General features: G+C 43.6%; 1 protein-coding gene across 50 annotated transcripts in view; it reads right to left on the bottom strand.

Annotated features, from left to right (window-relative positions):
* Positions 1-9,612: 9,612 nt before the first annotated feature.
* The window catches only part of SORBS1 (sorbin and SH3 domain containing 1), a 259,100-nt gene continuing 254,404 nt past the window's right edge, over positions 9,613-14,308 (bottom strand). For all 50 annotated transcript variants that reach the window (XM_017894526.1, XM_017894534.1, XM_017894551.1 and 47 more), the window contains one exon: positions 9,613-12,971. In XM_017894526.1, coding sequence (XP_017750015.1) covers positions 12,904-12,971 — 68 coding nt within the window. In that variant the 3' untranslated portion in view covers positions 9,613-12,903. The remainder of the gene's footprint in view (positions 12,972-14,308) is intronic.

The following is a 14,308-nucleotide window of genomic DNA, read 5'->3' as shown; positions in this document are numbered from 1 at the left end:
ATCTATATATAATATATATTTAGTATATAACATATATGTGTGGTATATAGTAGTTTTTATATATTTATATAATATACATTATATACAATATAGTTATAAAAGGAATTATATATAATTATGAAAGGAATTATAATCCATTGGAGAAAATAAAAATCCACAATCCATACAGATAATAAATAGTCCTGGCATATATATATTTATATAATATATATATTTATATATTTTATATATCTATTTTCGAGACCAAGTCTCTCTCTGTTTCCCAGGCTGGAGTGTAGTGGCACAATCTTGGCTCACTGCAACCTCCGCCTCCCGGGTTCAGGCGATTCTTCTGCCTCAGTCTCCCAAGTAACTGGGATTATAGGCAAGTACTACCACACCTGGCTAATTTTTGTAATTTTTTAATTTTAGTAAAGACAGGGTTTCACCATATTGGTCAGGCTGCTCTCAAACTCCTGACCTCAGGTGATCCACCCGCTTCTGCCTCTCCCAAAGTGCTGGGATTACAGGCATGAGCCACAGCGCTTGGTCGATTGTATATATATACATTATATATAAAACATATATCATATTATATATAATTATTAGAGACAGAGTCTAGCTGTGTCACCCAGGCTGGAGTGCATTGGCACAATCTTGGCTTGCTGCAGCTGCAGCCTCAACCTCCTAGGCTCAAGTGATCCTCCTGCCCCAGGTAGGACTGCAGGTGCATGCCACCATGCCTGGCTCAAATAAAATGTTTTCTAAAACGAACAAACAAACAACTCTGTGTGTGTGTATAGTGTGTGTATAAAACTATATAGATATATATATGGTACAATAGATGCTGTTATGTTCTATGGAAGCAGGGTCAAAAATAAAGCAAATGCCAACAATAAGAGTAATGAAAGAAGACTTCTCTGGGAAAGTGAATTGAGGAAAGTCTGAACAAGGTGAATGAGCAATCCATGGAGATATCTGGAGGACGAGCAGTCCATGTGCAGGAAATAATAAACTCAAAGACAGGAACAAGCCTGGAGCGTTCACCAGCAAGATGGCCAGTGGGGCTGGAGCTGAGGAAGTGAGGGAAAGAGTGGGGAAGATGAAGTCAGAGAAATAACAGAGAGTCTGACTGGACAGCACCTCGTGGACATTTGAGAAGCACCAGGAGTAGGAGGGAAGGTCATGAGGGCTTTGTGCAGAAGATGAACATGTCCTGACTTATGTTTTCAGCACTCTGATTGCTGTTGAAAACAGATGGAGGAGGCAAGCCGCAGAAGCAGGGGAGCAGTAACCAGCTGTTGTTATCGTCCAGGCGAGAGCTGATGACTGGCTTGGGCCCAGGGTGGGAGTCGAGGAGTTTGTAGCAGTGCTTAGATTCTGGCTATATTTTAAAGCATCTGCTGAGAGATAGGAAGTAAGGTATAGGAGGGATGTTTGAGGATAAATCATGTTTTTTGGCCTGAACAGCAGCTACAGGATGGAATTGCCATTAACTGAAAAGGGGAAGCAGCAGCTTTTGGGGATACTGCTGAGTTTAGGAATTTAGTTTTGGATATATTTAAGTTTCATACACCCATGAGATATTTCAGTGGAGATGTAGAGCAGGCAGTTGTATATAGGAGTCTGGATTCCAGGGGAGAGTCCAGGCAAGAGATCAGCATATAGAAGATATTCAGACGCAAGAGTGGATGAGGGCACCAGGGAACAGGAAAAAAGATGGAGGCCAAGGGTGGAGCCTGGGAAATGAGGAGGAAGTAACAAAGGACACTGAGAAGGAGCAGGGAGAACCTAGAGTGGGTGCCTCTGCAAGCAGGTGAAGAAAGCCGCTGCGGGAGGCAGGAAAGCTCAAGCATCCTAAATGCTGTTGACAAGTCAAGGAAGTTGAGAACTGAAAGTCAAGCACGGGGTTTAATACTGGGAAGGTCATTGAGGGTCCTAAGAGAATGGTTTTATAAAGGCAAGAGGTCAAAATCCTAAACAGAGTGGTTCAAGAGAGGATGAGAGGACCAGAATTGGAGGTAGCAAGCATCCACAGCTTTTTTGAGGTGTTTTACCTTAAAGGGAACGAGAGAAATGAGGCAGGAGCTGGAGGAGGAGCAGGAACGAGAGAGGTTTTTCCTTAATTGAAAAAGAGGGGTATAGGCCTTCTCAGCAGGCTCATAGAAAGGCTGCTGTAATTGTACACAGGGCCCTTCATTGTTCTTAGGTAAATGGGGCACTATTGTTACTCTCCTTTCTGGTCTGACCCTGCCCTGGGTTGACCTTTCAATGCCCAGTGGATTAAAGCTTAACTTCCTACCTGTCACATTTCTTTTTGCAGCTCTTCTGGAAAGCTTCTCTCTCTTCCTTGACTCCCCCTCTTTCCCTGGTTCCATCTGGCCTTTTTCTGCCGTAATTTGCTAAGCACGCCCCTTTTACCACAGCTGCCTTCCTTGACTCCCAATGCTCTGTGTTAAGGACTCCCTCTTCTATTCTCTGCAAACTTTTCAAAAATACTAAAGTCTGGTTCACCTCAATTGGACTCCCAAACTGAAGGTGACAAGGGCACCTCTAAATCCACAACCATTTTGTGGGTAGGAAGCATTTTATCATAGAAGAAGAGATTTCAGGCAATGGTATGAGTTGAGGGAGCACCAGGAGTAGGAGGGAAGGTCATGAGGGCTTTGTGCAGAAGATGAACATGTCCTGACTTATGTTTTCAGCGTACGGTGATGATTATTAGAGACAGAGAGGAAGGACAAACCCAAGATAATTTAAAAGGAAGAACCGACAGGTCTTGTCAACAGTCAGATGACAAATATGTAGGTGTCGAAATTCTTAAATACAGCATACCCTTTGATCTAGCAATTCCACTCTAGGAATTTATCTGGAAAAAAGTAGCCATTCAAGGTGTCAAGAGTATGGAAAAGGATGTTCATTATAGAATTCTCCATAATTGCAAAATACTGAAAACATCGCAAGTATCAATAATAGAGGGTTGCATGTTCATACTACAGAATATCATGTAACCATTATAGTGATGATGCAGACATGAATATATATTGTCAAGAAAGGACTTTTTAATCTAGTAAGTAAAAAAAGCAGTGTATACACATATCACCTATATATATATTTGATAGAGCACTTTAAAGAGGTTATGATTCAGCAGTGGTGATTACACAATTTATTTATTTATTTATTTATTTTTTAGATGGAGTCTCACTGTCACCCAGGCTAGAGTGCAGTGGCATGATCTCAGCTTACTGCAACCTCTGCCTCCCAGGTTCAAGTGATTCTCCTACCTCAGCTTCCTGAATATCTGGGATTACAGACACGTGCCACCACACCTGGCTCATTTTTGTATTTTTAGTGGAGATGGGGTTTCACCATGTTGGCCAGGCTGGTCTCAAACTCCTGACCTTAAGCGATCCACCCGCCTCGGCCTCCCAAAGTGCTGTGATTACAGACGTGAGCCGCCGTGCCCGGCTGATTATACAAGTTTTCAGTTTGTTTTACTTCTTAAAGTTTAGCTAACAACTTTGTTTTATTTAATTTAAAAAGTGGAAACAAGTAATTTGCTAAGGGGTGATATTTGAAACAAAGGGAATAGATAAGATTGCCCAACTAACGGATTACAGAGAAAAACTTGGAAACATTCATATTTAGGGAGTGACAAGAAGGTGAGAAGCCAGGAAAGAACTCAAAGAAACTGAGGGAAAAGGCAGGAAGATCTCACAGAAACCTGAGAAAAAGATACAGCTCCCAAAAAGGGCTTGCTTACAAACGCCCCCCCCCCCCCCCCGGTTGGCTACTTCAAGGCCACTCCCAGTCCTCTCTGCCTTGTCCACTTCCTCAAAGCAATTTCTTAGTAGTTAGGAGTAGCCACATGGTCACTTCTAGCCAATGAGATGCTGGGTGGGTTGTGGGGGCCGGGGGGGCGGTGCTTTTGGAAAAGATTTTTCTTTCCTGATGAGGGAAACACGCAAAGAGAAAACCTCTGTCCTGTGTTGTTGCTCCCTGCTTCCAACCTTCAAACACAGTTGTATGAGGATGTGATGCTTGGAGCTGCCATGGTAGCCAGACTGCCATTATGAGAGAAAGGCCAAGGGACATACTAACCCAGAGCCCTGTCTTCTTTTCCACAAGATAATGAGACACATCTGCATCACATAAGCTGGCATTTGTTGGGCCGTATGTTATTACAGCTGGAGTTATTCTTAATTGATACAGAAAATAAGAGTGCAAGTTTTTGTCCACTTTTAGCTTTGCAGATCTATTAACACCACATATGGGAGCTACAGTGCAGGTGACAAAGGGTTCAGACTGGTGGTCAGGAAATACAGGTTCGAGGCTGGACCACACTTCTGAGAGGTTTGTGAGTGCTGGAGAATAAGATGACATGAAATTGGCAGATTTATTCTATGCCATTGCTGCTGTCTCGGTTCTGGCAGAAGACTGACCGAGGAGGGACATACCTTTAATGCAACTTTCAGTGTTCAAGCACATAGTAGGTGCTCATCAAATGGTTATCACTATTATTCAATGAGGTAGTTTTTGAAGATGTTATAGTCTTTTGGTAAAGTTTAGGTGATCCAGAGGTATACTGGTCCACAGTCTTGTCCCAGCTCTGTGCCTTGCAGGCAGTAGAGTGTGATCAATGGAAAGGACACTGGCTTTGGAGTCAGACTGAAGCCATGTACTTGCATATATACCCTGGGGCTGAACTCCTTTGAGTCTCAGTTCCCTCACCTGTCAATGGAGATAAGAATACTTTCCTCACTGAGGTGGTATTAAAAGATAATGCATGGAAAGTGCTGGTATACAGTAGGCAATAGAAAGATTGGGGAGCTCCGATGTGGACATTGCAGGTTGCCTTCCAAATTTCCTTTTCTTCCTCCTTCCTAGAAGAACCTCACTTTGGTCCAGGCATCTTTCCCTCCTAGATGAAAAAACTCAGACTCAGACAGCCTATGCGGCATTTCTGAGGTCTCACAACGTAGGTAAGCCTAAGAGGTATTTGAACTCACGTCTTCAGACTGCCAGCCCATTGTTCTTTCCAATACCTCTCCTGTTTTCAGGAATTTGTGCGTTTATCCAAAACAACAAAATACCAGAACTTAGAAGTTCTATTTTTTTTTTTTTTTGAGACGGAGTCTCGCTTTGTCGTCCAGGCTAGAGTGCAGTGGCACGATCTTGGCTCACTGCAAGCTCCACTTCCCGGGTTCACGCCATTCTCCTGCCTCTGCCTCCCAAGTAGCTGGGACTACAGGCGCCCACCGCTAGCTGGGAAAACCGCGCCTGGCTAATTTTTTTGTATTTTTAGTAGAGACGGGGTTTCACCGTGTTAGCCAGGATGGTCTCGATCACCTGACCTCATGATCTGCCTGCCTCGGCCTCCCAAAGTGCTGGGATTACAGGCATGAGCCACCGCGCCCGGCCAGAAGTTCTAAACTGTAGTCCACTCCTCCCCAAGTGAGTGATCCAAGCATGAGACAAAAGCCACAAAGGTTTTTCTTTTTTCTTTTTTTCAGTGGCACAATCTCGGCTCACTGCAACCTCTGCCTCCAGGTTCAAGCAATTCTCCTGCCTCAGCCTCCCGAGTAGCTGGGATTACAGGCGCCCAACCACCATGCCCAGCTAATTTTTGTATTTTTAGTAGAGACAGGTTTTCACCATGTTGGCCAGGCTGGTCTCGAACTCCTGACCTCGGGTGATCCACCCACCTCGGCCTCCCAGAGTGCTGGGATTACAGGCATGAGTCACCGTGCCTGGCCAAAAGCCACAAAGGATTTTACAACCTAACCTTGGAAGTTGCACTTTTCTGCAACATTCTATTGGTCACACAGACCAATCCTGATAGAATGGGGAAGGGGACCACACAAGGGCCTGAATACCAGAAGGTTAGGGTGACTGGAGGCATCTTTGGACACTGACTACCACAAGCAGCTTCACATGATTTGAAAATAGTTTTGACATTATGAATCTCTCGAAAGGGCTTGGAGATTCCAAAGGGACCATGAACCATGCTTTGAGATCATCAATTTACATTATGCTACTACTGAAGACGATTTGATCTCCCTTTTGCAGATTCGTCTGTTTGTCAGATATTACTTGAAAAACAAGTAAACCCTAAGGGTAGAGAGACTCTTAATCTACTCAGTATTTTGCCCCTGACAAGGCCAGAGTGAGGGTCCTGGAAGACCAGTGCAGCTGTCCTCCGGGACAGACTTCATAGTGTCACACGGTCGTTCACAACTTCTCATTATGGATTTTTGCATCTATGGATTTATCTTAAATGTTCTATAATATTTTCAATCTGAACCATTTTGTTGGCTAATTTGTTCCAAAAATTACCTGTATTAAGTGATAAGTTCTTTGATTTGTCCTAAAAGACCTTGGTTAAGTGTTCCTGAGACAGGTGTGGTGTCTATGTGCTAAGACTGGGAAAAATGCTCCCATGTACAACTCATCCAAACATCCTCTGTGACTTCTGAGACATTAACTTGGTTCCCTTCCATTAGAGTCCTGATATTTTTAGCACAAGATACGGTTGTGCTGTACACCCCTGGTCACATTGGCCCCCTCCTCTGGGATTTCTCCTCCCACTCTATTCTTGTCAAGACCTTGGCTAGCAAAACTTCAGCACATAGCCTGCTTTCAGCTACACTGAAGTTTATACTGGGACAGGACAATAGTGTTCCATTTTCAAAGTGTGTTACCCCCTCCCCCGGCCATTCCTCTCCCTCATTCTTTGAGGTTTTGGTTGAGCTGCCAATCCACCCATCTTGGCCTCCCAGAGTGCTGGGATTACAGGCATGAGTCGCCATGCCCAGCCAAAAGCCACAAAGGTTTTTACAACTAAAGTTGCCTCTTTATTCAAAGTGATTAGTCTAGGAAAGAGTAAATATCCAGATTGGGCCTGCCAGCATCTGGAGTTGTTTTCAGGGAAAGCCAAATAGGAAGGTACTTTTGCCTTGAGAATCTGAAGTCAGAGAGCTGGAAGAAGGAGGCTGGAGCAGCCTGCAGCCATGTTTCCCACTGCTGCATTCAGTAGGTGAAAATGTAGCCAAACAAAACGCCAAGAATAAGACAAACACTGATGAGAGTTTGAGTCTCTGGATTAACCCTGACTGAGGCTAGTTCCAGCGCTTTTTGGTATGTCTCAGCCAATGCAGTAGTGTTAGGTTTTTGTTTTGTTTTGTTTTGTTTTGAAATGGAATGCAGTGGCGCGATCTCAGCTCACTGCAACCTTTGCCTTGTGGGTTCCTGCGATGCTCCTGCCTTAGCCTCCTGAGTAGCTGGGATTACAGGCGCACGCCACCACGGCCAGCTAATTTTTGTATTTTTAGTAGTAGAGATGGGGGTTTCACCATATTGGTCAGGCTGGTCTCGAACTCCTGACCTCAGGTGATCCACCCACCTCGGCCTCCCAGTGCTGGGATTACAGGCGTGAGCCACCATGCCCAGCCTAGGCTTCTACCATTTAATCATTGAAAGGGCCTTGCCACAATTGACTCTTTGGGCCGTAATTGTATTGGGAGAGATCTGCTCTCTGCAGGAGCATATATTGAGAGAAAATAACAAAGGGCTGAGAATGCAGTGAAGATCTAGAAGGAGGATGAAGAAGGGGCCAGCCAGCCAAAAGCAGGTGAACCAAGGAGCAGCAATTCATGGAAGCAGACAATGTAGGAGTTTTAATTGGGTGGTGGGAAATACACTTCCATGGACTTGATGGGAGTATAATTGGAACTTTTGGGAAGGCAATTTGGAAATCTCTTAAGGTTTGAAATGTTCCTGCTCTAGGAGCCAATAATTCTACTCAAAGCAGCATTGTTTGTTGTGGTAAAAAGCTGGCAATAACCTCAAATACTTGCATCATCAATAGAGGATGGGTTAAGTAAGTTATGGAAACACATCCAAGTTCTACCAAAGGAAAGTAAAAGTGTATGAGACTACATAAAGCATTTTAGAGACGTGTGTGTTTAGTATGTGTAGAGAAGCAAGCTGGGAGGACCATATATTGGAGTGATCTCTGTGAGGAGTGTTATTACGGGGAACTTTCACTTTCTATGTTTGTATGAAACCAGCATAATATGAAAGATTAATTCGTTGTTTCTGCCACTCTAAGAAAATGGTTTCCCTTCTTTCATTGTTGGTAGAACGTATTCTGAGTTCTAGGATCTCTGGCCTCAAGGGCTTCTTTATCCGTTGATTTGATCAACAAAGGATTGAGTGCCACATTAGACTCTTCTTGGTGCCAGGCATATATTAGCAAAGCAGAGTTACTCACCCCACCAAATTTACAGGATTGCTTGTGAAGACAAATCTCAGATGGTGGTAAGTGTTATGGAGAAACAGAGCAGGAAGAGGGGAATGGAATGCAGGGGGTGGGGACACTAGTTTCCTAAATGTATGTAAAGTAGTCACAGAAAGCCTCATTGGGAAGACAACAGGAAGACCTAAAGGAGGAAGAAAACCATGCAGCTCTTGGGGAAAGGGCCTTCCAGGGGATTGGAAACATGAAGACCCTAAACCTCAAATGTGCATAATGAGTCTGAGGCCATAAAGAGGGCGGTGTGGCTGGAATGAAGGAGATAATTCAGGGGTAAGGGGGAGGGGAGGAGCAGTATGTCTACGGACTTGCCATTGTGCTACATTAGCGAGATGAGAAGCCACTAGAGGGTTTTGGACCAACGTTTAGATGATCACTCTGGTTGCTCTGTCTAGACTAGACTAGAGGGGGCAAGAGCAGAAGCAGGGAGGCCAGTTAGAAAGTTATTGCAATGATCCAGGTGAGAGAAAACGGCTTGGGCTATGATGGTAGAAGTGGTTGGCTTCTACAAGTAGTTAGGAGGTAAGCTGACGGATTTGTTGGAGACAAGGGTTCGTAGGGCCTGTGATTCAGGGCCTACTGTTAAAGACTGTCAGACCCTTGAAAGAAGTGTAGGCCCCTCTCCTACACCTGTTTGAGGCCCAAGTACACCGAGTTACTCCAGAGGCAGCATTGCAAACTGGTGCTTTTAGTTGGAGGTGGAGGACAGAACCCAGGGAGAGAGGGTAGAGGCGTGAGCTTTCCTATTAGGGGACAGATCCATGCCTTGTGTACAGCAGACCCCATCCCAGACTAAGATGGCGGCCGTTGTAGCCATGGGATGCCAGGGGAGACTGCATGCCTAGTGCCTTAACACTTTGGTTTGGAGGAGGAAAAGGACAGATTGCATTTTCGCCCACCCATACCAAGAGAGGACTCACAGCCAGATTAATTTGATTTAGAAAAACAAAGTGCTATCTCATTTCCCATACCCATGTTTTATACAGCAAATCTAGACCTGTTATACATATTTTATAATGTTTTACTTTTGTTTTTAAAGACATTTGTGCATTACTTTTGTTATCAGAACAAATACAAACATAGTTTAGAAATAATGGCAAAATGGTCAACAGTAATCAATTAATTCAAAGGGTCAGGAGGTTGGTTATTGAGAAAAAAGTAAGGTAAGAAGTGGTGTCTTCAAGGAGGTGGCAGAAGGCAGATGGTAAATGATTAAGAATGGAAAGGAGGGTATAAGAAATTGAAGCAGTGAATTTAAGCCTCATTTGAGAAGCTTGGCAAAGGAAGGAAAGAAACAATGAATGACCAGAACAAACATATGCCACGCAATTCTGAATAAAGTTTATTAAATAATATGTACAGCAAATGTAGTAATTCAACACATCTATTTATCAAATCAATCCACTGCAATGAAGAAAAATAAACGAACAGAAAAATCTATGTCTGCATAAGACATGCTCTCAGTGTGTAATTTAAATGGCAATACTTTAAATTAATTGGTTATATATGTCAGTTATTTTTCTTTCAGAATATAATCTTTTTTGTAGTAACCTATTCTAGCAATAGGACTTAATAAGACTGCAGATAAATAGGACTGCAAAAACCAAAAAACCAAAATAATGAAATCAAAAGGAAAAAAACTATAACTGAGATCATAGTTACCTTCCCTCCCCAATAGAATAATTATCGTAAATTTTAACACTTTACAATGGCTATTTTGTGCTAAAATCTGTAGGTGAGTTATTTGGAATTCCTTCATTTAAATAAAATGCAAAAAAACTTCATGACTTCCTTACTTTACCCCTTCCATTCAAATTTTAAAATTATTTTCTATACAAGGTAGGTACATGGGCTATACAAAGTTAAATATACATATTTACAGTCCCACTTCTTAAGCACATGATTTTTTTTTTCTTTTACTGATCCCAGAGAGACTGCAAAAGATAAGGAGTTTGGGGCTTGCCTTTACCTGGAAGCATGGCTAATATATCAAAATGTGTTGCAAGGCTTGCCGCCAGTTAGTAGCACTTGCTATTAATAAACCTGTATAAACATTTCAGCATAAAAATAGGTACTTTATATTACTAAATGTCTGAAGACAAAAGAGCAATTGGAAACCTCTGTTCCTTGTTTCATCATACATAGGAAGGTGACGTGATGCAAATTTTAACACATGATTTCATTAAAGACGGGCAAATTGGTGAGGCATACCTGAATTTCTAGAGATATACAAATGCGTGAGGCTGGCATCATATGCAAATGTGGCTTTACAAATTGGTTTTATTTTCTAGCTGTATTTAAAGAGGTGTTCAAAATTACCTACTTAATCAAGAAGCACCCCTCAAAAAACTATTAGATAAGATAGTGTTATCAATCGTTTGCATCTAAAGACCAGGAAACACATTAGCCAATACATTCCAAAATCGGTGAAATGCTGCCGTGCAAATTGCACGTGCATATGCATTTTTACTATATTCCCTCAGAGACAGTAAAAAAAAAGAAAACAACAACAACAACAACAACAAAAAACCAGTGCTCTTAGATGGTGGAGCAGACCTTCCAAAGCAATACGTCTTACTCTTACTGGGTCTTAAGGAAAATCAGGAAGTCTCCTTCTACCCAGAAAGCTCACCCCCTCCAGTTCCAAAGCCTTTTCCCTTGGGATTAAGGCCCTGCTCTGTCATACTTAAAAACAAATGTCTGTGGGAAGAGGTAACTCATTCCTATTATCAATTATTTACACCTTGGTGTAAATGAATTAGTGGCAGTTTCTTTCCTGAGAACAGGATTGGAAGGAACAATAGGGAGAAAGTGAGGGTACTGCAGCTGTCTGGTGGAGGGTGGGAAGCTGGTGGGATCCTAAGATGGGTATTTGTGACAGCAGCTGAGCCACAGGCATTGAAAACAAATTTTGCCTACCTGTAAAGACTCTAGACTTTGGGACAATGGTCCTGGGGTAATTCTGAGCTATATGCAGACAGCCAGGGCTTTCTGTATACAACCCTACCACCTATAATTGTTACTCCTATTTGTGAGCCTGGATGTGTATCTGTGGGGGAAGATGACAGTTGGCAGACTCTGGAAAATATTCCAGGTATTTCCAGCTATGAACTACCCTCAGACAAAGGTTCTTCCAGCACCCTAGTTGTTTAAAAGTGAGCTAATGGAGATGGAAATATCACAATGCTTTCTAGGATTCCTCCAGGGAAAATTCATCTCTTCCTCCCTCACACCCTTCTCAGCACTTATCACAGTCTCTCTTGATTAAGTTCATTTTCCTGTGTCTGTCTCCCCAATCACCTCGAGTTCCTGGTGGGCAGGGAATGGGTCATTTCTGTATTTGTCTCACTCAGGGGTCTAAGAGAGGCCGATAAACGTCCTTGAGTTGGATAGAGTTGTGACCAAGTACCCCAGGTGTCACAGGGGCTTCTTTCTTCTGATCTGGCCCCCACAAAGAACAGACGTCCTGGTTGCTGCTGGTAGTGGCAGAATTGCTGCTTCAGTCTGAAGAGAAGCCTTGCCAGGGTGTACTCAGATTCACAACCCTGGTTACTACATTTTGTGTGATCCTTGAACTCCTGCAGGGAGTAGATCTGGAGCCACAGCAAACCCTGGGCATGTCTTGCTTATGGTTATCCCCCCAGCAGCCAGCATACATTGCTGTATGTTAAATGAATGACTGAACATCATTTTTGGTTTTCTATGAGAATAGGCCTCCCAATTCCAAACTGTCCCAGGCAAACACAAGCCAGAAAAGAAAAGTTAGCAACAGTGCTCTGATAAATGCAGCTGCGCTGTCCTGAAGGTAACCATTTCTAAAAGCCAAGGATATGGGAAAAGAATGAACCACAAGTGGCCTCCAGAGCCACAGGGCTTCCTGACTTCATCACTCAGAAAACAGACATAACCTATCCGCTTGGCCATCTGCTCCCCAGTTCTCATGGGCAAACCTTGTGTGCTTTTCTGTCTGAACACCAGGGCAGTCAACGGCGCTGCTACACAGCAGGCTGAATGCATCGGGCACCTAAGTTTTGCCTCCGTTTCCCCATCCACACCTCAGCAGGTTGAGTGAGGGATTTGGTCTTGGGGCAGTTTGGGGGACTCCACCTTTGTCTAGGGGACAGTATTGGCAGCCCAGACTGACCTCCAGCAGTTAGAGGATCAGCTGGCTCCAGGGGAGCTGGGAAATGTAGGCTGGGGGTCTTAGTGCATTATTGGGCTTGAAGCCTTCAGGATCAATGATTCCTTTGAGATGGGAGCTCTCTAAGGCTGGAGCAGGAGGAGGCATTTCTGGCTAACTCTGATCCCGGACTATGCTTCAGGTCAGATTACCCAAGAGGTGGAGGGGAGGGGAAAGGCTGGAGTGGCTCCCAGAAGCGGCTAAGTAAATACAATTTGTCTCAATTCTTTTTGTTCAGCACACTAGTTCAACCCTGTCTAATACACAGTAACCTTAGGCTTGGGTTTTAAACACAACACTTCTCTGTCCCTGTCTTTTGCTTCTTACTTTATCCACTGTATTAATTGTCCTACTGACTCAACTAAAAAGATCGGTTCATGAATGATGCTTCATCCTCCAATAAAAATAATCTCCATGGTTTTCAGTCTTCTTATAGATACAAAGGTTTTACATAGTTGCCTGGAAAAGTACCAAACTGCCTTGTCCTTCTTGAAGTACCTATAAAAAAGCACACACATACGAAACGTGAGAAGACCCACTCACTTGAGTTGAGACAGCACGCTGCAGGGATGTCTGCTCAAACGCCCCTTGTTAACAGTCCTGCAGCTTAGAGACTACCATATGGTTTCCAAAGTCCGTTCCCCTATCTTATCTCACTTAGGCTGCCAAATAATGCTGGGTGGTAAGCACTGTAGGCATTTCTAGTACTCTTGTTTTTCAGAAGGAACCCAGGTTCAGAGAGTGGAAGTCACATGTCTGAGGTCCCACCGCTTAGTAAGTATCAGAGGTAGAATCTGAACCGAGGTCTTCTGACTCCCAGTCCATTGCTCTTTCCAACACTTCTGCTTTGTGGAGGAATTCACACATTGATCTAACAGAAGAAGATACCTGGGATTTAGATTTTCTAAACCACGCAGTTTCTGAAAGCCCACTGACTATGGCCACCCATCAAAAGGAAATTCCTATCAAGCTTGTGCCTAAGCCCCCAGTTGAGTCCCTATCTTTGGTACTAACCTTGTTAGGGCTCCTGCTAGGCCAGGAGCATTGAGCCATCTGGGAACAAAGCCCTTCCTGGGCTGCTCCACAGGCAGCACTGCTGATCCTTAATCTAGTTCCTTCCCTTGAGATTCTCTCTCTAAAGCAGGAGTGGCAGATATATGTTGTGTCATCATTATCCTCTCTTCAGCAGACATCCCAATTTGATAATTGCACCCTTATCACAATTGGCTTAGATTTGGCTTCCGAATCCTGTTGCACACAACATCTCAAGCAGCCACTACCAGTGGGTTGGAATTAGTACCCAAAGTGAAACTTCTAAGCTAAAAAAAATATGTTAAAGCTTAGGACACCTAAAACATCTAGTTGAACTCCCATGGAGAATGGCTAAGAAGGTTAGAGAACTGAGATGGTAGGGTCCAGAGATAAGAAACTTGCCTAGGGCCACATAGCTAGTTAGCATCTTTCCTTATGGATGAGAAAAATGAGTTCTGCTAGGCTACTTTATTTGTAGTTTGAAAACGCTACTTTTCGAAGTGACCAAGGAGGCTGGGCATGGTGGCTCATGCCTGCAATCCCAGCACTTTGGGAGGCTGAGGCAGGCAGATCACTTGAGGTCAGGAGTTTGAGACCAGCCTGGCCAAGATGGTAAAACCCCATCTCCATTAAAAATATAAAAATTAGCTAGGCGTGGTGATGCTGACCTGTAGTCCCAGCTACTTGGGAGGCTGACCCAGGAGAATCGCTTGAACCTGGGAGGCAGAGCCTGCAGTGAGCCAAGTTCGTGCCACTATACTTGAACCTGGGTGACAAACCAAGACTCTATCTCAAAAAAAAAA

The sequence above is a fragment of the Rhinopithecus bieti genome, unplaced genomic scaffold (genome assembly GCF_001698545.2).
Source record: "Rhinopithecus bieti isolate Rb0 unplaced genomic scaffold, ASM169854v2 scaffold_25291, whole genome shotgun sequence".
Classification (NCBI taxonomy): domain Eukaryota; kingdom Metazoa; phylum Chordata; class Mammalia; order Primates; family Cercopithecidae; genus Rhinopithecus; species Rhinopithecus bieti.
The sequence above is the reverse complement of the archived record's forward strand: the minus strand, read 5'-3'. Positions and strand labels throughout refer to the sequence as shown.